General features: G+C 37.0%; 4 protein-coding genes and 1 pseudogene across 4 annotated transcripts in view; all 5 read right to left on the bottom strand.

Moving 5' to 3' along the window:
- cldnj (claudin j) overlaps nt 1–26,340 on the bottom strand; it is a 29,184-nt gene extending 2,844 nt beyond the window's left edge. Inside the window, exon 1 of the mRNA XM_051128722.1 lies at nt 26,206–26,340. The gene's annotated coding sequence lies outside the window, so the exon portion shown is untranslated. The remainder of the gene's footprint in view (nt 1–26,205) is intronic.
- On the bottom strand, nt 2,445–3,258 carry LOC127176881 (claudin-4-like; annotated as a pseudogene).
- Nucleotides 4,355–5,762, bottom strand: cldne (claudin e). The gene has a single exon (XM_051128723.1). The coding sequence runs from the start codon at nt 5,689–5,691 to the stop codon at nt 5,062–5,064; it is 630 nt and encodes a 209-aa protein (XP_050984680.1). The 5' UTR covers nt 5,692–5,762; the 3' UTR covers nt 4,355–5,061.
- cldnf (claudin f) lies at nt 6,654–14,832 on the bottom strand. Its single transcript, XM_051128726.1, has 2 exons — nt 14,301–14,832; nt 6,654–7,984 (listed from the first exon to the last, which is right to left on the bottom strand). Exons 1-2 carry the CDS (start codon nt 14,774–14,776, stop codon nt 7,231–7,233), a joined length of 1,230 nt encoding a protein of 409 aa, XP_050984683.1. The 5' UTR covers nt 14,777–14,832; the 3' UTR covers nt 6,654–7,230.
- On the bottom strand, nt 20,867–25,362 carry LOC127176887 (claudin-4-like). The gene is made up of 2 exons (XM_051128727.1): nt 24,849–25,362; nt 20,867–22,533 (listed from the first exon to the last, which is right to left on the bottom strand). Exons 1-2 carry the CDS (start codon nt 25,322–25,324, stop codon nt 21,891–21,893), a joined length of 1,119 nt encoding a protein of 372 aa, XP_050984684.1. The 5' UTR covers nt 25,325–25,362; the 3' UTR covers nt 20,867–21,890.
- Nucleotides 26,341–27,340: the final 1,000 nt, after the last annotated feature.

Genomic DNA, 27,340 nt, shown 5'->3' with positions numbered 1-27,340 from the left:
TATACTGACCAAATGATATTGTCTATCCCCTAACCCAACCCTAATCCTAAACCTACCCCCTTACAGAAAACATGTTTGCATTGTTACATTTTCAGATAAACATCATTTACTGCACACACACAGCATCTTGTTCTCACGTGGTTTGTTCAACTAATGGTATCAGTAGGTGTTCCTGAACAGCAGGTTTTCCTAGTGTTGTGTACTGTGTGTTCCAAACCTCCTACTCACAGGAAACCAAATGAAAGTGAATGCAGTAAAGCAAAATAATAAAAACAAAAATAAATACTAATAAAATAAAATAAACACTTAAGGAAACATCTTTAATGTATATAAAATTCATACAAGATGTCTCAAAAAGGGCCCATTAGCAAAACATTCTTCACAGCAACTGTTTATGTCTGTGTGGCCCATCATATAGTGACACGAATACATAATCTCTGACCAAAGTCAAATTTAAATCTTGCTGGCTAATATTATTAAATGATTTCCATCCACCACTAGATGCTGTTTCACCACTGAGGTAAAAAGGCCATTTTACCACATAAGGTTTTTCTTTGTTTGTTTGTTTTTTGGGGCAGTTTAATTAAGTCTTACAAAACGAAACCAACCATATGTCAGGAAATACCCATGAAAGCTAATTTCCACCATTGAATAAAAATTGCAAGTTTTTATCTCACAATTATAACTTTTTTCCTTAGAATTGTGTGACACAAACCTGCAATTCTGACTTTTTTTTTCTTAGAATTGTGGTATAAACTTGTAATTCTGAGAAACAATTCTGACTTTTTTCTCATAATTTTTCTCACACAGTTGTGAGGTTTTAAGTCAGAATTTTGAAATATAAACTTGCCTTTCTGAGAACATATCAGTCTTTTTCCCCTCTCAAATTTTGGCTTTGTAACTCGCAATTCTGACTTATATATAATATAATAATTTTTTGTTTTGTATATATATATATATATATAAAAAATAGGTTTCAACATATGCTTACATAATATTTTTATTAAATATAAACTTTACAATTTTTAAAAAAATAAAAACTTTTTTTGTTGTCTGTAACACATGTGAACATATATTTTAAAAAATGTTATCAAAAATTGAAAAATGTAGAATAAGTAGGGGAGAGTGGGGATGAAAGTACCATTTTTCAGAAAAACATAATTTAAAAAGATAAAGTTGTAGACAGAGATATATTTTTGCTGTGGCCTATAACTCAGAAGTGTGGTTTATTAATACCAGGTGGTATTTTGTAAAAATGTAGAAAGAGTTCAGTATAATTTTTAGTTTGAACATAAGTTGCACATTTCGACCCCGTTGGCTGGGATGAAAGTAACACACAGGTGGGTCAAAAGTAATACAACAATACAAGATTTTACATACAGATTTTTTTTGTGTTACTCTTGTTTTTATTAAATAAACATGACTATGACCTTGTTAATATGTAACTGCAAACATATTTTGTCATTAATCTTTGCAAAAAAATTAAAAAAAAAAATCTCTCTCTCTCTCTATATATATATTTTCCTTAAATTTAAGTTTCATCAAATGTTTCAAACATACAAACGTACAAACTTGAATTGTTTAAATTATTTATTTATTCAACTAATTTTTATAAAACATTTTTTAACAGAATGAACAATATGTAAATTAGATTAGCATAATATAAATTCTCAACATAATTTAACAGTAGGCCTATTCATGTTTCCATCCAGTTGTTTGTATGCACAGATTCAAAATGTGCATAAACACATCTTGAAACACTGCAAATTCATAGGTGGAGGTGGAAAAGCTAAGGCATGGCTAAAACCTAAATATGACTAAGGTAAATGCGATGTAGCAACAGCCCTGAGACTGATGTTCCTGACAGATAGGCTTATGTCCAGAAACACCCTCTCATGAACATGTGTTACTTTCGTCCCAACAGGAACTCCTGACATTTAAATCCGATTTACTTCTATACTGAAAAACTCTGAAAAGCCAAACTTCAGGGTGTATCACAGCACTGAATAATATGTAGATTGATCATTACTGTGGCACATGAAACGAGAAACACAACAACTAATTTGGAAAAAAATGTTTCCATAATTTACTTATTGTATTTGAAAATTGCTTTCTAGACCTAACCGTTGGAAACAATGACGAAATCACGTGATATTCCTCAGCCCCATCAAGGGTTACACGCTGAATGTGCTGTCATAGCTTGGAAAGCAAATTTAGTCCAGGTTCTGAGAAAATAGCTTTGTTACTTCGTCCCGCGTTACTTTCGTCCCCACTGTCCCCTAGGCTATTCCATCCACATTTGCATTTAGACAAAATGTCAGTCATATATTTTGGTATATGAAGGTTGACACTAAATATATTTTCAGTTTTAAAAATATGTTTTTGTTTGGACATGTTTATTTCATAAAGTGTCACACATTGTTACTGAAAAACAAGTACTTTTTTACAAGCATTTACAACAGACGATTCAAACTGTTAAAAAGTCCATCAAGAATTTCATCTACACTAGTTTGTCAATTCAAAACAAACCACAAAAATATCTTTCAGATCATTTTCAAGTGTCAGGAGGTTTAGATGTAGATCTTGGGGGGAATTGGAGACCGCGATGTTGGCGCCGTGTGTCTCAGAAGAGCGTCGCTCCCACTGGACGGCTTTGACATCTTTACAGGATTGTATATGACAGACGTTGAACAGTTTTCTTTTGGTGGACAAGAGCTGCAAAGCAGCCCCCCTCCCAGCACCAGGAGAAGCCCTGCAGCCCAGCCAAGGTACAGCGAAGCCCCCAGCTCCCTGCGCTGAGCATCCAGTAACAGGGGGTTGTAGAAGTCGTTTACTATAATGACAGCAGTCCAGGACACAGTGATAAGACACAAAACTCCAGAGACCATCAGAAGCACCCCAGCAACAATGGATGCTTTCACTTTTCCACGTTCCTCAGCTATGAAGTTGGTGCATTTCCCTGAGACAAGTGAGATAAGAATCCCAACGATGCCCACCAAGATAGAAAAGACCACTAGGACGCGAGCAGCCTTCAGATCAGGGCTTAACGCCAGCATGGAGTCGTAGACCTTACACTGCATCTGTCCGGTGCTCTCCACCACACAGCTCATCCAGATCCCCTCCCAGAAGATTTGAGAGGTCACAATGTTGGTGCCAATGAAGGCTGTTACTCTCCACATGGGTAGGGCGCACACAATTGTTACTCCAGCCGAACAGGGCCAGGATGCAACCCAGTAACTGCACACCCATAGACGCCATCTCAATATCAGTCTCTCCAAAAACTAAGCCCGTATGTAGAAGAAAAATGTGATGGATTCAGAAAAACACATGCTAGTCCCAATGAGAAGCTGCACAAACTGAGGCAAAGCAGCTTTGTGAGATTCTATGTCTTCGTGAAAAAATAGGGGTTTAAAATACACGAGATCAGTTTACGGTCCTTTGTCACTTATTTTTATAAGGGAGAGAGAACTTTTTTTTTGTTTGAATTAAACTTGTTTAGTAGCATACTGAAAGCTTTCAACAGGTCAAACTCAATGTTGTTTTATTTATCCAGGTCCATTTTAAGTCCAATATGTAATTTTAAGACAGAAATGCTTTCCAGAAGTAAGTGACCCACATCCCTTTGTTACTATTCAGACAAACGTCTATGCTAGTATCACCACTGACATCTTGTCTAACCGGTTTGGGAGGACCTGAAACCAGAGTTTCAGCAAAACAACTTCAGACTGTTTTGGTTGGAATAGAGATTCAGAGTTTTTCATTGAAATATTGAAAATGGTCAAACATCCTTCTTTTGTGAAACATATAAAATCCTGTGCTAACCTTTTTATGTTGAAAAAGTGTGCAGGAATCTCAGGGATGGATTGTGATATTGGCATTGCCCTAGGTATAGGCCCATTAGCAATGCATTCAACTGTTTATACCTCCTTGGCCCATCATATAGTAATGACAGATACATTTTGACCAAATTCTGATCAATATATCTACTTGCAATACGTGATGTACTGTAAACATAGTCATTTCTTTTCTTAGAAGAACTGACAGAAGTAGTATTTAGGTGTGGTTGTAGCTTAAAAAAAAATAGCCAGGAAACTAAAAGCTTGCTGTCTAATACTACAAAATGATATCAGTCCACCACTGGATGCTCTTTTACCACTCTTTTAGCAGCATAATTTATTTTTTCTTTTCTTCTTCTTCTTTTTTTTTTTTTGCCATTCATTTCAACAAAATTATAGAGTTCACCAATTAAAAAAAACACTGTCATTATATTACTGAAGTCACAATTGTTTTTGCTCAGTGGATGTAATTTTGACCAAATTTTAATGTAGTTAAAAATGTAGAGACAGACTAAACATGCATTATAGTTGTTTAATATTTTTTTTCACAGCAAAATATAGATATTTTTGTAACAGCATTGCTAAAAACAGGTTTTACAGGAGGTCTTTGGCAACGTCTCTGTTGCTATTTTAAACAGTTTAGTCACCATCAGAGGTGAGCAGAGGTGAGAGGTGTTTTCTTTGATGCAAGAATAATCAGTAATGTCAAACTATAATTATGAAAACACAAAACATTACAAAACATTTATTTATTTTAATAAACAAACAGTAAGACAGATTTACTGATCAAGACATCTTTGTGCAAAAATGCTCATTTATGTTTAAAAAATAAAAACTAAGAAGGTTAATGCACATTTTATAAAACCATAGCCACTGTGTTTTATTAACAGTTAGATATTGTTATTTTTCTGATTAAGGAAACATCATATTAAACATAAATTACAAAAACAGCTTGTTCCTTAAAACAGAGTTAACATTTCAGAACATTTCAGATCTCTGAGTTTCCCTGAGATTGATTCCTCTCATCACATTATCAATGCATACTTTTCTCTTTCAATGATCCGGATAATCACAGCACAAAATCTCAGCAAATAAATGATGCCATATCAGACAATGTCCTTGTTTCGTTTCTCTTTGGGGGGAAAAAATCCAGAGGTGGGAATGAAGAGATTTTACGAAAAAAGGGTCTTTGGTAAGTAGAAAGTCTTTGCATGCTTGAACTCCTTCAGACGTAGGCTCTGCTGGTGGCAGTGGACCGTGGCTGAGAGTACTTGATGTTGTAGTTGTCCTCCTTAGGCGGGCAGGAGCTGCACAGAATACCTCCTCCCAGGATCAGCAGTGCAGCTGCACCCCATCCGATATAGAGAGAGGCCCCGAGCTCCCTCCTTTGGGCATCTGTGAGAAGGGGATTGTAGAAATCCCTGACGATGGTGTTAGCTGACCAGCAGACAGGAACCAGGACCAACACTCCAGAGACGATGAAGAGCACACCACTGGCGATAGCCACCTTTGCCTTGGATTCTTCCCTCTCGACAAAATTGGTGCATTTTCCACCGGCAATCCCCAGGATGAACGCAAAGAGGCAGACAATGATGGCGATGATTACAAGCGCGCGAGCAGCCTGCAGGTCCTGAGGTAAAGCCAGGAGCGAGTCGTAGATTTTGCACTGCATCTGTCCTGTGCTCTGGACCACACAGTTCATCCACAAGCCCTCCCAGATGATCTGCGCCGTCACGATATTGGCTCCAATGAATGCAGACATCTTCCACATGGGAAGGGCGCAGATCACAATCGCTCCTATGAAACCAATAATGCCCAGGGAGAGGCCTAGGATCTGTCGACACATGGACACCATTTTTCTCTTCTTTGCTCGGCTTCGCTGGCTTAGTAAGTGTTTGCTCCTCTGTTAATCGTAGCAATGACTTTGGGTTCCTTGTCTGCAGAGTTTTAAGATTGTCTCAGTAGGGAGGAGTCCAAGTTAGATGGACCTGAAACTGGGTGAAGGTGAATTTTCAAGCCTAACCAGATTCCCAAGGTAGTTTCGATGAGATGTGCATCAACGAGGACCTGAACAATAAACGCCACACAAATACAAAGGGACCAAGTCTTTGACCGAAAGGACTCGGGAGATAGCACACACAAATTTGTTGAGACTCAAAACAAAAAAATTGAAGCTAAAAATAAAGCTTCAATACATCCATACATCATCAGTGGTTTAATGGCAGGTTGAATTAAACGCTTCTTGAATATACAGTATATTTTGGTTAGCTTTCTTTTCTTACTACTGTAATTAAAACCTAAACTGAATTTATTTCCGGTAACAGTCCAGGCAGAATTTATGGTGCTTTCCAAGCAGAATTTACAATAAAATTACATCAGCACTTTACTGATTGTCATAAGGGTCAATGCTTTTTCCATTAATGCTTTTTCCAAAGCTTTCCATTGATGTATTGTTTGTTAGGATAGGACAATACTTGGCTGAGATACAATTATATGAAAATGGAATCTGAAAATCGCCTTTAAAGTTGTTCAAATGAAGTTCTTAGCAAAGCATATTACGTTTTGATATATTTACGGTAGGAAATGTACAAAATATCTTCATGGAACATATATCTTAATATCCTAACTATTTTTGGCATGAAAGAGAAAAATCGATAATTTTGACGCATACGATGTATTGTTAGCTATTGCTACAAATATACCCGTGCTACTTATGACTGATTTTGTGGTCCGGGTCACATATGTTTTCTAGTTGGCAGCTTGGAGAAAAAGGTAGCTCAAGCTTCAATTAATCAACTAATGAGAAATGTAAAAATTAAAATAAGACATCTTTTATAATAATCCAGAAATATATTTATTGACAAGACCATTTCTAAAAATACAAAGCTATATTTGTCAAAACGTTCTCTTGTGGAGAAGCAATCAAAATTACAAAACATCAGAAAAGTGCAAAAAGTGAGCGACACAACAGTACTTGCAAATTTTACCTGCTCTGCTGAAACATACATATATACATACTTCATTAGCATTACAACATCTCTAACAACAGAACAACTGGAATGAGAGAAAGAGGACAAACCAGTTTTTCCAAATCATCTTCATTCAAAGGTAAGCAAAAGAATAAGACACTCCAGCAAGTCTATGAATACACTGTACAAATGATTTGACATAAAACATAGTACATTTTACAAGAAAACACTATTTCAGTTTTTCTACTTCAGAATTTTACTTTTAACTCAGAGTTAGTTGATGGTGATTTACTAGCGATTTCTGAGTGGAAACTGTTGGATGTATACACATCATTTATCCAAACTCTAAAGCAAGCAGAGATTTAATTCAAAAATGCTGAGGAGCACTGTTTCAGAAGGTGTCAGTCACAAATATTGTCAATTAGTTAAATATATTGTCCCGGAACAGGTGAGTAAGTTGGGGCTGGATACGATTTGTTAGGAATATAAGCCCCGGAATACACAGGACTCGGTGCGTATGTTTTGGCAGGCATATAAGATCCAGGAGGCCCATACACAGGTCCTTGGTAAGGGTACATGCCTGGGTAATTTGGATACATATCTTCTCTCTTTGGACAAGAAGTACACAGAATGATCCCTCCCAGCAGAAGACACCCTGAGGCACCCCAGCCAATGAAAATGGATGCCCCAAGCTCCCTCTTTTGGGTCTCGATTGTGAGAATGCTCTGGAAATCTGAGATGGTGTAGGCTGAGGACCAGCAGACCGGAATGAGACAGACGACTCCAGCTATCATGCACAGGATGCCACCACAGATCAACACTTTGGCCATGGACGATTCGTTCTTCAGACAACTGCTGCACTGGCCTCCCACAAAAGTCAATAGCATTCCAACGAAGCCGATCACTATTGCGATGATGGTCAGCGCACGTGCCGCTTGCAAGTCCTGGGTCAGTCGCATGATCGAGTCTTGGATTTTACACTGCATCTGTCCTGTGCTCTGCATCACACAGTTCATCCACAAGCCATCCCAGACGACCTGGCCGGTGACGATGTTGGCACCAATGTATGAAGTGACACGCCACATGGGAATGCCACAGCAAACACATATGCCAACGAATCCAATGAAGCACAGCACTTGGCCGGAAACCTCTTTAGCAATCCTCCCCATGTTAAAGCTGCTGGTGTTGTCAAACTCAAACACAGCTGTTGGTCTGGTCTTAACCCATAGGTGTCTGAGAAACAAGCAGGAAGTGATGGCCTGTTTGATTTAGACACAGATCCTCGCTGGGAGGAGTTTTGCATGTCTGTTTGGTTAATCCTGCTGAGCAAGATTCCAAAGAAAGATTCTTCAGATATGTTGCCTGCTCAGTGCTTTCCCTGAAGACGCATTCAGATCTGGTTTTGGCTGCATATAGCTACTGTCTTGTCTCTCTTAACTATGCCAAAGAAAGATCTGAAGATTCCCTTAGATGAGTGGAAATAGGTATCAAGCTAATGAACACTGGTGTTTAACAAGATATGAAATTAAGTCAATATTTGAAAAAGGTGAACGATGTAGAAATATCTTGAGCTCAGGATGTTTTATAGACAAGATAACAGTGAGTTTTTTTAGGCTTTATTTTGGGTAGCAAGACGTCTTTTAAGTGCCTTCAGAGAACCTTAATGGGCCCATTAATCATTACACAGAATGCCTTGAATTTCCATCACTGGAATTAGAATCTCTCTAATAATATGCAGTTACAACTGTTGATTAATGACATAGAAATTCCAGTGAATGTGGAACAATGGTTGTAGTGGTTGTAGTGAGGCACGTGACACAGGAATACAAAGTAAACAGGCTTTATTTAAAGGGGTCCTATTATGCTCTTTTACAAAGTCTTGATTTTGTTTTATGGGTGGATTAGAACATCCTTTCATGCTTGGTGGTTTGAAAAATGCATTATTTTTTAACATAATTTACATTATTACAATGCATTTCTAACAGCCTGGCACATATGGCTCGATTAGTTCCGGGTTTAATGAAGGCCCGCCTTCCGAAAACTGAAATGTGTTGTGATTGGTTAGCTGTCCCACTGTGTTGTGATTGTCGAACAGCTTAGACAGTGTTTCAGTACTGACACGCCCCTGTCAAAGAAGCAAGTTCTGTGTACAACTGTTAGCGCAAGCTAGATTAAAGTGATATTTACGTTTTAAATATGGATATTTTTCTTACAAAAACATATCGATTCGCTACAGGAGGCCTTTATTAACCCCCCAGAGCCGTGTGAGGCAAATTTTATTATGGATGGATGCATAATATTGAACTTGTTTTGGACTGATGAGGAGAAAGGCCCGTCTATGCCATTCTAAAGCTTGGGAGTGCCAGGATAAATTTTAATATAAATCCGATTGCATTCATCTGAAAGAAGGAAGTCATATACACCTAGGATGCATGGAGGGTGCGTACATAATATGTTGGCAGCAGTGTTGGGTCCTGTCATCAGCCTGTGAGATACAATACATGATATACATGATATTATCGTGCTATTGTATTTAATTATTTACATACCTAGTTCCATTGCCCAAAACCAGCTCCAGCCTAACATTATCAAAGAACATCATCACTGATTAGCCTAATCTAGTGCAAGTTTATGCATTTTAAAAAACACTTGCGTTATAAGTGAAGCTATCTACACTGTATGATAAATAAATGTCTTACCACACACTGCACACGTCTGCGGCACGTTACAGCTCCGATGCGACAACCGGAGTAGATTGCGGCTTCGGCATGTACTGCACGCGTCTGCAGCGTGTTACAGCTCTGAAGCGGGCACTCTAGTCTATGCTTGTATTTATACCCGCCGCACTGCAGCTCGTTGAAGAGGTTCTCCGTGCTGCATTGCTATAATTAGGCTAATCCCCCACCTTGTCCCTACCCTCCCTCCAACAATTTGAATTTCTGTGGGCGGGATTTAATTTAATAATATCCTAATGGACCACACTGTGACATCACTGCATGCGGAAAACAAACATTGTAGTCCAAAGGAGCTGTTTGTTGTAGTTCTTGAAAAGAGATTTTTTAAAAACCTTTTGGAGTGGTATTTTTTATGCCCAAAAATACACATCACACACTGACTAAATTTCAAAAAGTGAAAAAGCATGATAGCATCCCTTTAAATCCACAAGGAAACCCTGAAGATCAACTGAAAGTTACAATCACTTATATAGGTCATACATAACAGATGCCGGAAAAGGAATAGAAGAAAACAAAGGGCTTAAATACTACAGGAGTGCAGTCCTGGCCTGCAGTGGTGTTGAAGGAGGGAGGAGCCATGCTGGAAAAGCCCTCTGACACCCAGGTGGAGCCAAGGAGATGGAGAGCCATGGTGACACAGGGGCCTGGCAGGCCAGGACAAAGCCAGTAGGATTGAGAACCAAGGTGTAACTGGAGGTAAGGAGGAACCAGACGGAGCCAGAGGGATGGAGGAACAATGTGCAGCTAGAGGAGTGGAAGACCATTGCAAAGGCAGACTGATGACTGACCAGGGTGGAGCTGGAGAGGTCCAAGGACTGATAGACCCCAGTAGAGCCAAGAGGGCTTAAAACCCAGTAGCTTCTGAAGGGTCAGAGGACCAAGGTGGAGTCCAGGGCTTGAAGGCCTGAGGTGGAGCTGGTGGATTCTCCTGCTGGATTGGAGCTGGAGATCAGAAGATGCAAGGTGGATCCATGGAGAAGATTTGAGTAAATCAGGAAGGAGCTAAAGGGCTGATGGAAACCAGCAGAGGCAGGGGTCGAAGAACTGTCTGGATTTGGAAGAGGAGGTAGGGGAGGGAGGCTTGGTGGGAACTCTGTGGGCATCAAGCTGGACAGAATCAGTGGGGATGCAGGAGATTCAGGTCTGCACGGAACTAGCAGAGATGGGAGATTCAGGGAACTTTTGCAGAGGCCAGCTGCAATTCACCCTCAGCAGTGCAGAGAGTCTGGAGTCTGGTTACTGCTGCATAGCAGGTTAGTGGAACGCTAAACATCTTAGTCCCGAGTGATAGCATTCGAAAGGGGCGAGACGTCGACCGACTCTGCAAATGTCGCCAGTATGCTAGTGTACAAATTTGTATGTGTTGCCAGTAGATACTTTGGGGATATGTCACCAGTAGATGAGACCACAACAGGTATCTTAAGTCAGGTGCGTAGGGGAATTTCTACCATGCAGTCTTTATTTAAATCCACAAGAAAACATGGGAGATTAATGGAAAGATAACACAACCACTTAAATACAATGTCAAACATAACCAATACTGGACACGGAACAGGAAACACAAGGCTTAAAGGAGAAGTTCACTTCGAGAAAGGAAATTTTGCTGATAAATTACTCATCCCCATGTCATTTAGTATGTTCATATCTTTCTTTCTTCAGTTGAAAATAAATTAAGGTTTTTGAGGAAAACATTCCAGGATTTTTCTCCATATGGTGGACCTCGATGGAGGCCAATGGGTTGAAGGTCCAAAGTGCTGTTTCAATGCAGCTTCAAAGGGCTGTAAATGATCCCAGCCGAGAAAAAGGGGTCTTATCTAACAAAACGACCTGTCATTTTCTATGAAAAATGCAACTTTATATACTTTTTAACCACAAATACTCAACTTACACTAGTTCTGCCTCACACATTACGTGATCATGCACACCTGACGTAGGCGGACGTACAGACCCAGTCTTTATGAAGTGAACAAAAAGCAAAAAGAAAGTGAAACGACTACAAAAATTAAACGGCCTTTACAAAAAAAAGGTAAAACAACGATGTTGGATGATTTTGATGTTGGAGGAGAAAATGAGATGGAGTTTCCCTGCCTTTTTTAATCGAAGTACACAGACTCTAACTGCACGTTAGACTTTAACTTCTAACGTGATTATGCAATGCGTGAATATGTGTGTCACAGAGCTTGTGCAAGCTCATTTTTATTTTTTAAGAAAATGGCCAATCGTTTGCTGGATAAGACCTTTATTCCTCAGCTGGGATCGTGTAGAGCCCTTTGAAGCTGCATTGAAACTGTAGTTTGGACCTTCAACCCCTTCATTCCCATTTAAGTCCACTAAATGGGAAAAAATAAATAAATAAAATTCTAGAATGTTTTCATCGAAAACCTTAATTTCTTTTTGACTTAAGAAAGAAAGACATGAACATCTTGGATGACATGGAGGTGCGTAAATTATCAGGACATTTTCATTCTGGAAGTGAACTTCTCCTTTAAATGCCAAAGGAGTGCAATCAAGAAAATGCAGAACAGGTATGGGTGACTGATTAACAACCAAGGAAACTAACTAGAAAGCTCAGGCAGGAAAATAGGAACAGAAAACTAAACCAAAACAGGGATACTTTGTTATTGTTTTACTGATGGCAGTGTTTAATAACAAAAATACAGATGATATGACATGACAAATAGAGAATATTTTAAAAAGTACATTTTGTACACTATTTAAATAAATAAAAATCTATAGTTAAAGTCCCAACATAAAAGCTGTAATACAGTATACATATATATATATATATATATGACTTATTTATTCAAAGCAACTTGCATTGCACTGAAAGTATAGATCAGGTGTGGCGAACGTCAGTCCTGGAGAGCCGCAGCCCTGCATAGTTTTGCTTCAACCCTAATCAAACACACCTGAACAAGCTAATCAAGGTCTGAAGGGTTACTAGAAATCAACAGGCAGGAAAGTTTTAATTAGGGTTGGAGCTGAACTCTGCAGGGCTGCGGCTCTCCAGGACCGGAGTTCAGCACCCCTGGTATAGATCAGTTTCACTGTTCCCAGAGGATCAAACCCATGATGTTTCCCGAATTTCACTCTACACTGTAAAAAAATGTAATTTTATGAAAAAAAAAAAAAAATATGAAAAAAAAATTTTTTTTAGGCTGTTTTCTTTTATTTTGAATTGCAGTCAAAACTCGGTAAAACTATCTTTAAATTAAAAAGTATTATGACATTAATGACAAATTACAGTAATTTACATTTTTTATACAGGAAAAACTGCTGTATTTTTATATAGTTTGTTTTCTGTTTTCTTAAATTACAAACAAATAATGTAAAATTACAAAAAAATAAAAAAATAAAAATAAAAATCTGTAATTAATACAATAACAAATCCGTTAGATGATAAAACGGTCAAATGACTGGCAGTAAAGTAAAATCTCCTTATTTAAATAAGCTGACAAACACTGTTATTTTACAGCTATTTTCTGAATTTAATGATCAAACACCTTGACTGTAAAACAAAAGACAAAAAAAAGGGTCAAATGACTGGCAGCACAGGGTGCCAAACAAAAACCTTCAAATTAAAGTGAAATCTCTTTATATAAATAAGTTAACAACACTGTTAATTTACAGGCATTTCCTAAATTATTACAAACAAACACCTTCACTGTAAAATTGACTCATTAACTAATTGATGAATTACTTAAACATCACATGACTGACAGCAACAGAACATGAAACACCAACAGATCTCTCTAGATCTCAGCATCTAGTCTGTTTTGTGATGATCAGGGCTAATATGAATATTTTGTCAGTTGTCACCATTGTTGAGATTCATATCCAGATTCTTGATGTCTGTCTATTGTCTAAACAATAACTCAAAAAGACATAAAAAACTTTCAAATTAAAAGACAGAAAAGAAAATCAAGGGTCAAGAGCACAACTAAAGCAAATGCTTATTTCTACAACATTGACTTGAAACTTGATTAATTTCAATTAAATATCAACATCTAAATCTCTGTTAATTCTCTATAAGAAGTTTTGTATGGAAGAAACGAAGTCAGACTGGTTTGTATTAAGTGAAGATGCTGTGATCTAGAGAGATCTGTTAGTGTTTAATATTCTTTTGGGATTTAAAGTGTTTCTGTTGCCTGAGTTTTGTGGGTTACCATTGTGCTGAAGAGTAGAGCGTGTGCTTTAGTCCAGGAGAAGACAAGAAAATGTTGATGTTATGCTGCATGTAATTTTATTTAAAGGATGTAGTTGTGGAGTTGTTGATGCAGTGTTTTTGTATGTGTGCTGTTGTCAGCTAGTGGTTAACCGTAAAAAAACTATCATCATGAAACAAAGAATGTTTTATGGTGATAATCCAGACAATACCTATAAAATAACAATTTTCAAAAAGAAAAAAACTTTTAAGAAAATTTAAGATATATGACCTTAATTTTACAGTTTTTCTTTGGAAGCTGCTTCTGCCAGTCATTGACCGTTTTTTAAAAAACAGACATCATAGTCATTATTTCCATTAATGCTAAGCGTTTGGCACCCTGTGCTGCCATGCATTTCACTGTTTTTTTTACATTTAAATTTTGTACAGTGTACCATGATTTTAAAGAATTTATCCTAGTTCCATAAATATTTTTATAAATACAAAGCATTTTTAATCTCTTTTTTCGTGGGTCAGGCAGGAGCTGCACAGAATACCTCCTCCAAGAATGAGCAGTGCAGCTGCACCCCATCCGATATAGAGAGAAGCACCGAGCTCCCTCCTTTGGGCATCTGTGAGAAGGGGATTGTAGAAATCCCTGACGATGGTGTTAGCTGACCAGCAGACAGGAACCAGGACCAACACTCCAGAGACGATGAAGAGCACACCACTGGCGATAGCCACCTTTGCCTTGTTGTCTTCTCTCTTGACAAAGTTGGTGCATTTTCCACTGGCAATCCCCAGGACGATCGCAAAGCAGCAGATAATGATGGCGATGACCATAAGGGTGCGAGCAGCCTGCAGGTCCTGAGGTAAAGCCAGGAGCGAGTCGTAGATTTTGCACTGCATCTGTCCTGTGCTCTGGACCACACAGTTCATCCACAAGCCCTCCCAGATGATCTGCGTCGTCACGATATTGGCTCCAATGAACACAGTCACCTTCCACATGGGAAGGGCAAAACACAGAATGGCTCCAATGAAACCACTAATGGCCAGGGACAGGCCTAGGATCTGTCGACACAGAGACACCATTTTTCTCTCGTTTGCTCGGCTGTGTTGACTTGAAAGTGTTTGCTTCTTTCTTAATTGTAATAATGACTTCTGATCTTAGCCTTCAGAGTTTTAAGATTTTCTCAGAAGGGAGGAGTGTGAGTCCTATGAATCTGAAACCATGTAAAGGTGAATTTTCAAGTCTGACCAGATTCCCCAGCAAGGAATGTTGATAAACTCTAAGGCACCCCAGCCAGTGTATATAGATGCCCCAAGCTCCCTCTTTTGAGTCTTTTTGAGAATGCTCTGGAAAAATGACTGGCAGAAACAGCTTCCAAAGAAAAACTGTAAAGGTCAAATTTTCTTAAATGTTTTTTTTTTTTCTTTCTTTCTTTTTTAAAATTGTTATTTTATAGGTATTGTCTGGATTATCATCATTATTGTTCTCTGTGAAGCTAAGTTTTTTTGCAGTTAACCACTAGCTAACAACAGCAAGCATACAAAAACTATCATAACGATCACTGCAACAACAACAACTCCATAGTTAAAGGAACCATATGCAAGAAATTTATTTCAGTTAATCATAAAGTGGCCCTGACATGTCACTAGACATTAAGAAATCATGTTCATTTCAAATACTTATATCACTGACAACAGTGGTCCGGCCAGGATATTGTCATTTAAAAGTGAAAGTTGCAGCCCTCAACTGATGTTGATGTTGTCATGTTGTGTTTTGGTCTGAGGCGCCACCCTCCAGCTATCTACCAATCACGAAGTCAGTAGAGTTTCGTCATCCGGGTTGGCAGCTCTGCGCTAGTTACAGCTGCAGCTACGAACGTGTCGGATAAAACATGTATAAAGTTACGAAACCTAAAAGACCTCGTTATGAATCCGAAGTACGTCGTGACAAAGTCCGAAATAAAACAAGAATTTGTATAGGAGATGCCTTTGACAGATGGAGACGGCTGAAAACGGAGAAGAATTTCATGTAATAGTAGAATGTCATGTAATCTTTCACATCACATATTTCAGCGTTATGGACGTGTAAATTTCCTCTGGCATTGAATTGACCCTCGACTTTTGAATGCTATATTCTACCATGTTTGTTGGTATAGGCCAGTGGTTCCCAAACTGGGGGGGCGCGGAGTTATGATAAGGGGGGGCGCGGCAATGCTAGTGTACAGTCGGCCGATTTTTGTATAGATTCGAAAGAAACAACGGCCGAAAGTATGACACTCAATGTGTGACACTCCGCTCAATATTCCGCTCTATGAATGTGCGTTTCGTTGAGTTGATCACGGCCCATATGAATGCTCCACTTGTGTACCGCTAATGCTCAACGGAAAAGCAAAGTCCGTTCAAACAATGAGTGTGGACACATATAAACACTGAAGCAGTGTTGAAGGTAAAGAGATAATTAGGTGATTAACGAAGTGATGATTGATCATTATTGAAGACATCAGGTTATTGAAGACACCTGATGTTAATAAGCAGAATCACCAAAGGAGAAAACATCAATATTAGGTCTTGTTTGGCTACAATTACTGAGTTATAACAACCAGACAAGCCAAAAGCAAAAGTTAATAAGATGGCATTGACTGTGCTTGACTTAATCATCATATAGTGACTTGAGTATTTGACATACAATTTCCTTACAGATTGCAAAAAAAAAAAAACTGTAAACAAAAGATCAATCAGTTTTGCCATAATCAGACAGATGATGAAAAAAAGTTTATTTAAATAATCACAACAATGGTGACCATCAAAAAGCGTGTTGTAGCCAATCAGAACTCATCCATGACTCCCATCATGCATTGCGGCATGAATAAATTATGAGAGTTCAGAGTTGATCTGTTTATCTGAATATGCCGTTTGTCACCATTGTTGAGATTCATGGGCTGGTTCTTGATGTCTATGTGTGCCTAGGTGAAATACTTTTTTTTTTAAGCAGGTTGTAAAAAAATCTTTCCAAAATGTATAGGAAGTGCTGGATCTTCTGTGGATTGTCAAGGCTATTACAATAAGCAAAAAAAAATGTTAGAACATAATCACCTGGTAACTTGAGCTTTTGGCTTGTCTGGCTGTTTCAACTCAAATACAGCAACCAAACAAAATCTAGTATAAAAGATTTAAGGCTCAAGAGCCCAACTAATGCAAACATTGACCACTATAATGGTTGCTTAAAAGTTTTGGTTTTTTCCTTTGGTGATTCTGCTTATTAACATCAGGTGTCTTCAATAATGATCAATCATCACTTTGTTAATCACCTAATTATCTCTTTACCTTCAACACTGCTTCAGTGTTTATATGTGTCCACACTCAGAGTGTTAAATTAACACTCTGGATTTTCCTGTGTGTTTGCAATAGCGTCGCATACTGTGCTGTAACATACTGTAGTACTGCTGTACTGGACAACGCTGGTAAAATGACGCTACCCTCTCCTGACGGTATGCTCTGCTCACATGCTCTGATAATAATAGCTTTTTAGGACTATACATTATTTTGATAATTAGTCCAAAAAAGTTCTAATCTAATATCTAATTCTGTTTCATAGAACTGAATAAAAAATAATATATTAAGATTTAATATTCGTATATTTTCTGTCCAATTTTATTGTTACTTTCAATAAACGTGGTTATTTTATTGGCTTGTGATTATTTTTTATTCAGTATCATTAAAATTACTGAGTTAAATTAAAAAAGTCTTACAAAATGACTATTAATAAAATAATAAATAAATATTACAAAGCAGTTTCAGTTTCGGCCAAGAATTTTCATTTCGATACATCCCAAGAGTTTTATGTAAAAAGAAACGTTTTCAGGGTGATACAAGACCCCACTGTTAAATTATCTTGCTTATTATACGGCTACTTGCCACATGTAAATAATTTAACACAAAATATGAATTTCATCATATTTTATTACCTCAAGATGACTTGCGGTACCCGCTGCAGCTGTCTGTAATCAGTTGTAATTGTTTTTGTCGTGAAATAACAGACCACTAGATGGTGCAATTGATATCAGAAATAAAAACTGCGCTTTGCCGAGTAAAATTATGAATGAATGACGCATAGTAGTTCTGCTCCAAGCATGGACAAGTTTTTGAAAAGACATCAAGTGCCAGATAAACGTAGATAGATGGTAGATGAGGCAGATGATGAATCTACTTCAGAGATCGCAACTACAACAAAGAGATAAAAATATGAGGAAATTGAGAAAATCTGTTTAAAAACAATGAATGCTGTTACATAGTACAAAAAACAAACAAACAAACAAAAAAAAAAACAGTACATAGTAAAGCTGCATGCTTTACTTTTAATGTTTCTACTCTAAAAGTGACTAGTTTTTTTCAGTAAATTGTCACACACTGAATTATAATAATTGTAATAATTATTACATTTCAAATAATTCCTTCTGAAATTGTTTTTATGTTTATGTGTAAACAAATGAGGGGGGGCTTGAATTTTTTTTATTCTGCGAAAGGGGGGTCCGGCAGAAAAAGTTTGGGAACCACTGGTATAGGTTAAAAGCCCCGTGCTTCCGTACACAGTGGATTTTCCACGGTCACCCGTGCTAAATGCGTTCATAAAAAGCTTTATATCGCACCACTAGCACGGTATGAAAACAATCTATGTTCAGATTGAAATGTGGTATTACAGTACATCTTTACGAAATATTTGGCTAATCGCCTTTAGTAAATTTTTGCGACACATAATTACTTCGCAAAACATCTCTCATGAAGCATAAACATAAGTAAAAGAAGAAAAAAAACTTATCATGTAGGACTCGTCACTTGCCATTGGAAGCTCCTTGTAGCAGCCTACGTTCCTGCAGAATCCTGCAGCTTAGCTGGCAACCTGGAGTCAGGGGGGAGGGGGAGGGGATACGCCGTTCTACAGTATTTTGAAAGTGATTGCAGTACCAGTTTTGGTCACAATCCTACATACGGTTCCTTTAAAACCTTTAAATAAAACGACATACAGCGTAACATGAACAGTTTATTGTCTTCTGGACAGTTTTTTTTTTTTTTTTAAAGGTTGTTGTAACTGTGTGTTTCAAAATCACATTTGTTATGAAAAACAAAAAACAGCAAAAAAGTGTCTGATCAGATGAAGTTGAATCAAACAAATAAGCCTTTAACACAGTTACATCAACCAAAGGAAAATTTAAGTTATATAGTCAAGGGTCAAGAGCACAACTAAAGCAAATGCTTATCTCCACAATGGTGACTTCAAACTTTATTATTTTTAATAAAAACATTAACATATAAACATCTGTTAATTCTCAATAAGAAGTTTTGTATGAAAGAATTGAAGTCAGACTAGATGCTGAGATCTAGAGAGATCTGTTAGTGTATTTTTAATGTTCTGTTGCTGTCAGTCATGTGATGTTTAAGTAATCAATTAATTAGTTAATAAGTTAATTTCACAGTGAAGGTGTTTGTTTGTAATAATTTAGGAAATGCCTGTAAATTAACAGTGTTATCGTATTTATATAAAGAGATTTGACGTTAATTTGAAGGTTTTTGTTTGGCACCCTGTGCTGCCAGTCATTTGACCCTTTTTTTTGTCTTTTGTTTTACAGTCGAGGTGTTTGATCATTAAATTCAGGAAATAGCTGTAAAATAACAGTGTTTGTCAGCTTATTTAAATAAGGAGATTTTACTTTACTGCCAGTCATTTGACCGTTTTATCATCTAACAGATTTGTTATTGTATTAATTACACATTTTTTGTAATTTTACATTATTTGTTTGTAATTTAAGAAAACAGAAAACAAACTGTATAAAAATACAGCAGTTTTTCTGTATAAAAAATGTGAATTACTGTAATTTGTCATTAATGTCATAATACTTAAAATAACAGCCAAATAGTTAATTTAGAGATAATTTTACAGAGTTTTGACTGCAATTCAAAATAAAAAAAAACAACCTGAAAAAATCACAGTTATTTTTCGTAAAATTACATATATTTTTTTTTACAGTGTAGGTCAAATGCATGATTGAGTCTTGGACCTTACACTGCATCTGTCCTGTGCTCTGCATCACACAGTTCATCAGACTTATTTTAATTGCCTTCAAAGAACCTTAACAGAGCCACACTACATGCCATCAGTGTTAATCAAGATTTGGAAGGAAAAAGAGGTGAAATACTCTAAAAAAAGTACATTATTCATTACATATGATTTATGCAGGAAATATATATATATATATATATATATATATATTTATTTATTTATTTATTTATTTTTTCTACAGGGTTATATGTTTGTCTGTTTGTAGCATTGTGGTCCTGTAAGGCACAGCCTTACTTTCCCTTGTATGTCTCCACATATAGCGGAATAACAATAAAGCTCACTTGAAGTTGAATTTAAACTAGAAATTAAGTCTTTTTTAAAAAATCATCAATGTAGAAATATCTTGTGTTCAAGATGTTTTAGATAACAGTGAGCTTTTGGCATATCTAGGCCTTATACTGCACGCTGCCACACAAGACTTTGTTTACTTCCTTATTTATTTATGTGTGAAACAGGATAGAGTGGGGGAAAACCCCATGGAGCAAAAGCAATGGGCAATTACAGCAGTTATTATGTTCTGAACATCAAGTTCTTTGTTTTTCCATCAAATGTATTCTAACTAGTTGGTTAAATAAAATATTTGTGCTTTATATTTAAAAATTACCTCAAATTATCATCAAGTAGCTAATTACCTAGCCAGTTAGCATCAGCTAACACAATTTTTTCAAACAGGCTATTAAAATTTTGAAATTCATAATTATTGATTATATTCTTTTTAATTTTAAACTGAAACTGGCTGTACTCTGATTTAGCTGTAAATGTTCAAAGCAAATGTCTTTGTCAGACTGGGGTACATTTTTTATTTATTTATTTATTTATTTTGGTTAAAAATCTAATAACGTGAAAACTCTGGACATTTTTCATACATGGTTTATAATTTATGTCATTGTCACTAAAACTATGATAACTTTTCTGAACACATTTAACTTAAGGGGGCATTTTCCCCCACTTAACCCTAATATCAGAAGTGTACTGCTGCTTAACAGTTTTTTAAACAAGCATAAACTTGTGATATAACTAATTAATACCATACATCACAGTTGGAAGACTTGGGATACTTTGTTATTATTTTATTGATGGCAACGTTTTATTAAAAAAACAAAAAAACAAAACAAAAAACAAACAAAAAAAAAACATGACAAATTGGAGAATAATAAAAAGTATTATTGTACACCAGTGCTGGGTAGAAACTGCTTACATGTAATCTGATTACATAATCAGATTCTGAAAATTAAGCACAAAGAATATTATATTTTAAAATACTCATAATCAGACTACAGTTACTACAGTTAGTGATTACATGACTACATATTACTTACACAATAGCAAGAAAACTATTTAATTAATTATTAGCTTTTATTGAACTTAACGGATTCTAGTTTTGGAAACCTTGATGTAACGATGTTTAATGCACTTTGTGTTCTTAATTTTTATATTATTAATGTAGAAGATTACCATATGTAAATCAGTGTGATAAACAAATTACGTCAAAATTAATCCAAAAATAAACAAAAAGTAGTCTGATTATATTACCTAAAATGTGTAATGTAATGAACTGTGTTACTAATTATAATTTTTGTCATGTAATTTGGAATCATTTACCCATCACTGTTGTACATTTTACATAAATATCTATATTTAGAATTCCACCATAAAAGCTGTAATATATACATTACTCTCTTATCCAAAGCCACTTGCATTGCACTGAAGTTATATATTTGATCAGTTCAAGCTTTCCCATAGAATTTAATCCATGATGTTTCTACCGCTTTGCTCTGCTGTTTGAGCTATTGGACTGCCAACATAAAAAGAATATAATTTGACAATATTTATTCTAAGGAAAGTACTAAGTGATACATGCAGTGGCATACAAATTATCACAACATATTTAATCTAGAAGAAATGCATTCATGAATCTTTGTATTTGTGAAGAGGAAGAATGAAAATGTTATGCTATTACATGTAAAAAAAAATAAAAATGTCTCAGGTAATTCTACAGATAAATTGCTGATGTACAGTGATGAATTAGCTCAATCAGTCACTTAAATGTGCATTTTAAGGATGGTCTTATGGGTCTGCGCCTCAGACGAACTCTCTTGGACCAGAATTGGACCTCACAGCGGAGAATTTAGGGTTGTAGATTCGTTCTTGCTTCGGCGGGCAGTTCCAGCAAAGTATTCCTCCTCCAAGTAAAAGCAACCCAGCAGATCCCCATCCGACATACAGAGCTGCGCCCAACTCCCTCCGCTGGGCCTCCACCATCATTGGGTTATAGAAGTCGCGTATGGTCGTGTGTGCTGCCCACGACACTGGGATCATACAAAGAAGTCCAGAGATAATTAAGAGAATGCCTGCGACGATGCACGCCTTTGATTTGGACCCCTGATCCTCAATGCAGTTGGTGCACTTCCCACCAGCCAAAGAAATTACGATTCCAAAGAGTCCAGTCAAAATGGAGATGATGATCATGGCCCGGCCCGCTTGAAGATCAGAACTGAGCGCCAGCATGGAGTCGTAGACTTTACACTGCATTTGTCCAGTGCTCTGCACCACACAGTTCATCCACATGCCCTCCCAGATGATCTGTGCTGTGACGATGTTGGCCCCAATGAACGCAGACACCTTCCACTGGGGCAAAGCGCAAACGACAATGACACCCAGCCAACCCAGCATGGCTGTGGATATGCCCATAATCTGGAGTCCTTGGGAGACCATTTTTAAATCACTGAGCGATAAAGTAGTCAAAAGTGTGCAAAACAGAGATGTTTGCTATTTATAGGAAAAGCTAAAAAGGCGGAGTTTGCTTCTCCTGAGCTGGTGATTTCTGTGGAAAGCCCTTATGATTGCTCATTTACACTATAAACACAAAGCTAATGGCTTTCAGAGGCACAGCAACATTTCAAGGTCCTTCAAGGTCAGTTAAAAAAAAATAGCTCTTCAGAATGACCTTGCACTGACATAAAAGGCACTGTGAAAATATGGTCTTTAAATGAATGATTATGCTGGGAGATATTTATTGTATATTTGTTTTACAATAGATAATAGGTGCAAAAAAGCATAAAACACATCTCTTCCATTTTGAAACCACACAAAGGGATGATTAATATACATCAGATCTTTTACTGATTAATTGTGGTCTGTAATAACTGGCTTTCTGTTAGTGTTCTCATTTATCTCATTGGCAGTTGCTCAGCTGGTATATAAACAGCCAGAAATATGTGACCTGGAGGCAGCCATCTTTGCTTCATGTTGCTCAATTGCACAAACATTTGGGTTTCACTTTTTTTGATTGTCCCTTTTGAACATTCTGTTGAGTAAGTAACGCTGCACCTACATGTCTACTAACTCTCATTAGAGTGTTAGTAGAGTATTAGTAGACTGGTAGGGTTAGGGTTACAGTAAGTTGACATGTACTTGCGAAGTTACTTATAGTCAGCTGAATGTCTGTTGAGAGACCATCACAATAAAGAGTTAGCAGATATTAAGTAGACAGTCTACTAATACTCTAATGAGAGTTAGTAGACATGTAGGTGCAACATTACTTAGTGTCAACAGAATGTTCAAAAGGGGCCATCTAAATAAAGTTTTACCATTTGTTACACTAGATAAATGAAAAATTGCCAATTTCATGAGCGCTGCCAGAATACTCTGTCACTGATGAAATAGTGACAATAATATAACGAATCGTTATGATTATGTATTTATTTGTTAATATATGTTGTATCACTTGGATTTTTAGCACACAGTTTGCACTGCACATCAGCAGGGAAACATAATGGTGAATCATAATTGTTCATCAACACTAATAATTAGTTATTTAGTTACAATTATTCTGATATGTTGATGAAATTGATTTTAGATTGTTTTTTTTTTGTTGTTGTTGTTGTTTGTTTGTTTTTCTTTTTTTGAAAGTCAATTTTCTGTGTAGACACAGCTTAACAGCTACAAAACTTTACCGGACATTGCTATAGTTTATTTCCAGGCAAAAACATACTTTTCTTAAAACTCTTGGAACTTGAATATAGTAAAATGTGAAACATAAAGAAAATAGGAAAATTTATATCTGGGCCAGATTGCTGCCATCTGGTGATGGCAAGAAAAATAACATGACTTCATGTTCAAATAAAAATCGTGTAATGACAATACTGGCCAGTAGATGGCTGAAGTATATGCATCCACCCACAGAATATGAATTCAGGATTTTATACTTAAAATATTTGGATATTTATAATATATGTATAAATATCCAAATATTTTTAGTATAAAATCCTGAATTCATATGCTGTGGGTGGATGCATAGTATACCTCAGTCGTGCTTACAGTCATACACCATTCATTTGACTCTCACATTAAGTGTGGGTGTGTGTGCATCTTATGCACTCCACAGGTAGTTAGTACTTCCCAGTAGTTGTCACACCTCACAGATTACTTGTGTATCAGATCATTATCGGTAACCTGTTTTTTTTTTTTTTTTTTTTTTAAACAAAGAGAGGACTTAACTGTGTTTGCTAGATTCTGATTTTTATTTAAAAATAATTTACATGCAGTCCATTTGTAATGACGCACAAGAAACAACCATTTGTATTTGTAAAGAATTTATTTGTTGAAATGCATATATTGAAATGTAGCAAAGTGTAGCAACTTGTAGCATAGCACAAATATCTGTCACAAAGCACAACACGATTAAATTTACATCTTGTATAAATCCATAACACTTCAAACATATCTGAAATTAAAAATGACTAAAATTAAAAAAAGAGGTATTTACAGCTCCCACACAATTTTTTGGCAGTACTGTTCTGTTCAGCGCTGTGCCAGTGAAAGAACATTCACATATACAGTCAGTTTTAACAAAGTTGGCCGAGGTACAAATTAAAGTCATTTTTGGTTCCTCTTCAGACATAGCCTTTGTTTCCTCCAGGCCGAGCTGTGTACTTTGCAGCGTACTGATTTTTGGGAGGGCAGTTTGCACAGAGGAGTGAACCGCCAATAATCAACAGCGCCGAAGCAGCCCATCCAATAAACAACGAAGCTCCCAACTCTTTCTTCTGTGCGCTGACGGTCATAGGGTTGTAGAAGTCCCTTATAATCATATTGGCCGTCCAGCAGATGGGAATCAAACACAGAACTCCAGCGACGATGAAGATGGCTCCTGAAACGATGCCAACTCTGGCCTTGGCACGCTCGTCCTCGATGCAGTTGGTGCATTTGCCTCCAGCGGTCGCTAACAGGATGCCAACGACACCCACCAGGATGGAGATGATAGTCAGGGCACGGGCCGCCTGTAGATCTGAGCTGAGAGCCAGCATGGAGTCATAGACCTTACACTGCATCTGTCCGGTGCTCTGCACCACACAACTCATCCAGATCCCCTCCCAGGTTATCTGCGCAGTGACTATGTTCTGTCCAATGAAAGCCGTGACAAGCCACATAGGGAGAACGCAAACCACGATCACCCCGATCCAGCCGACGACAGCCAGGGCTATGCCCAGCATCTGCAACCCTGCTGAAACCATTGCTCACGTGTGGAGGTAAAAGAACAGTCTTCGGTCTCTAGAACAGCTTTGGTGAACCTGGGAGTAAAGCGGCCCTTTTATGCGAAGTGGAACAAGGAGGGGCCGCACGGATCACTCTCAGGTGCACCATCACTAAGATTTGCCCCCTGGCTGTGGTGTCATTAATCAAGCAAAACCCAGTGACGAGTCTTAACTCATGCTTGCATTAGGGTGGATTTGTTTTTGTTGAATGGGACATTTTATGAATCACGATATCATAGTTATTCATAGTTTTTGTGTAAAATAACATTAGTGTGATTCATGGTTCAATGATAAAAGCACCCTTTTAAGAAAAAACAGAGCATAGGAGTAATCCATAAATAAACTAGAAGCAAGGCAGACACATATTATAGCAGACAATAGGTGAAAACGGGTTTTAAGGATGAATGAACCTAATTAACTAGGCAATATGTTAAATACGTAAATAGAATTAGGAAATAAGAAGTAAAAAATAAATCAAAATTTTGGATTTTAAATAAGGATTCACACACACCCAAAAGACACTAAATATTGATTCATTGTCTTTTCTCTTTTTGATAATTGCAGATAAAGCTTTAGCTTAGGAGGAGGATTTTACATAATGCATTTCATCTCTACTTAAAGATAATTATGTACAGTTTCAGTAATAGGTTTTACTAAATTAGTCATTTTGAGCAAAGCTCAAATCACATGCCACCCTCTCGCTAATGCACATCCATTGTGTTAAACATTCAACATTCAACAGTGAAAGCAGTTGCTTGAATAAAACCGGAAACTTCCTTTCTTTTCATATTTCATGCTTTTCTAAACAGAGGCATTTCTACACAGACAAACGAGAAAAAAAAATACATGCAGTTGCTGACCTGGTTTCCAGTGTCCAGAGAAAGAGGTGCAATCTTTCCTAAAGCCACTGCAACACTATAAAGTTAAAAGAAGTAAAAAGTGTTCGCTGTCCAAGGGTTTGCAGACATTTAGAGGCACATGGTGAAGGGATGAAAGTCAATCCCAGGTGTTTGCTGTGTAGAAAATGGAAAAAGAGGGACAGAGTAAGGGATACTGATTGTTTCATCAATGAAAGAAGGCTCTGTTTGGTGGCCAGAAGGACAATAATGGCTCTATTTTACATGGCAGCTCATTAAAATCCCCTTGGCACGGAGAAAGAGGATACGGGTTCGCACACACGTACACAGGTAAGGAATGTCTGCAATTAGAGAATTGAGGAAAGATGGTCTGCCAGAGATTGCCTTCTCAGGTGGCTTGTTTTGAATTCTCTAAAAGCATATCTGAGGCTCTAGTAGAATCCAAGATTTCAATACAAACATCAGATGGGTTTAATTAAATATAAATATAAGGACAATTAGGGTACTTTAAAGTAAAAATAATTTTTTAAATGGTTAAACTGTTATTAAAAAATTATGTACAGGAGTCATAATCACATGACCATAATGTAGGTAATATGGTGAATCATGCTTTGCAGTTTGCTCGAACATCCAAGTGCACCTTTTGTTCATTTAACTGGGTTTGTCCTGTATGTGAACACATGAGTTAGATGTTTCTACATGCTTAAGGACAGGCTTTCGAAAGCTGTTATGCTTTTCTAAAAACTGTCTAAACTTTCAGTTATGTGGAGAACTTGCTGGTCTAGTTCTTAGGGAAATTAGTGCATGGGAAATGAATGTGAACCACGAGTTTCATAACATCATCATTTTCATAAAATGCCTACACTCTTAAAACTCATGGTGCTTCATGATGCCATAGAAGAATCTTCTTTGTCTAAATAAAGAACCTTTAACATCTGAAGAACCTTTCTGTTTCACAAAAGGTTCTTTGTAGCGAAAGAAGGTTCTTCAGATTATAAAAAGGTAAGAAAGATATGGTTCTTTATAGAACCTTTGACTGAATGGATCTTTATTTTTAAGAATGTATCTCTGACACTTCAGTCAGAATGTAATTCAAATATAAACAATAATGCTTTGACATAAGTAACATTAATACACA

Source organism: Labeo rohita, chromosome 15, assembly GCF_022985175.1.
Source record: "Labeo rohita strain BAU-BD-2019 chromosome 15, IGBB_LRoh.1.0, whole genome shotgun sequence".
NCBI lineage: Eukaryota > Metazoa > Chordata > Actinopteri > Cypriniformes > Cyprinidae > Labeo > Labeo rohita.
The sequence above is the reverse complement of the archived record's forward strand: the minus strand, read 5'-3'. Positions and strand labels throughout refer to the sequence as shown.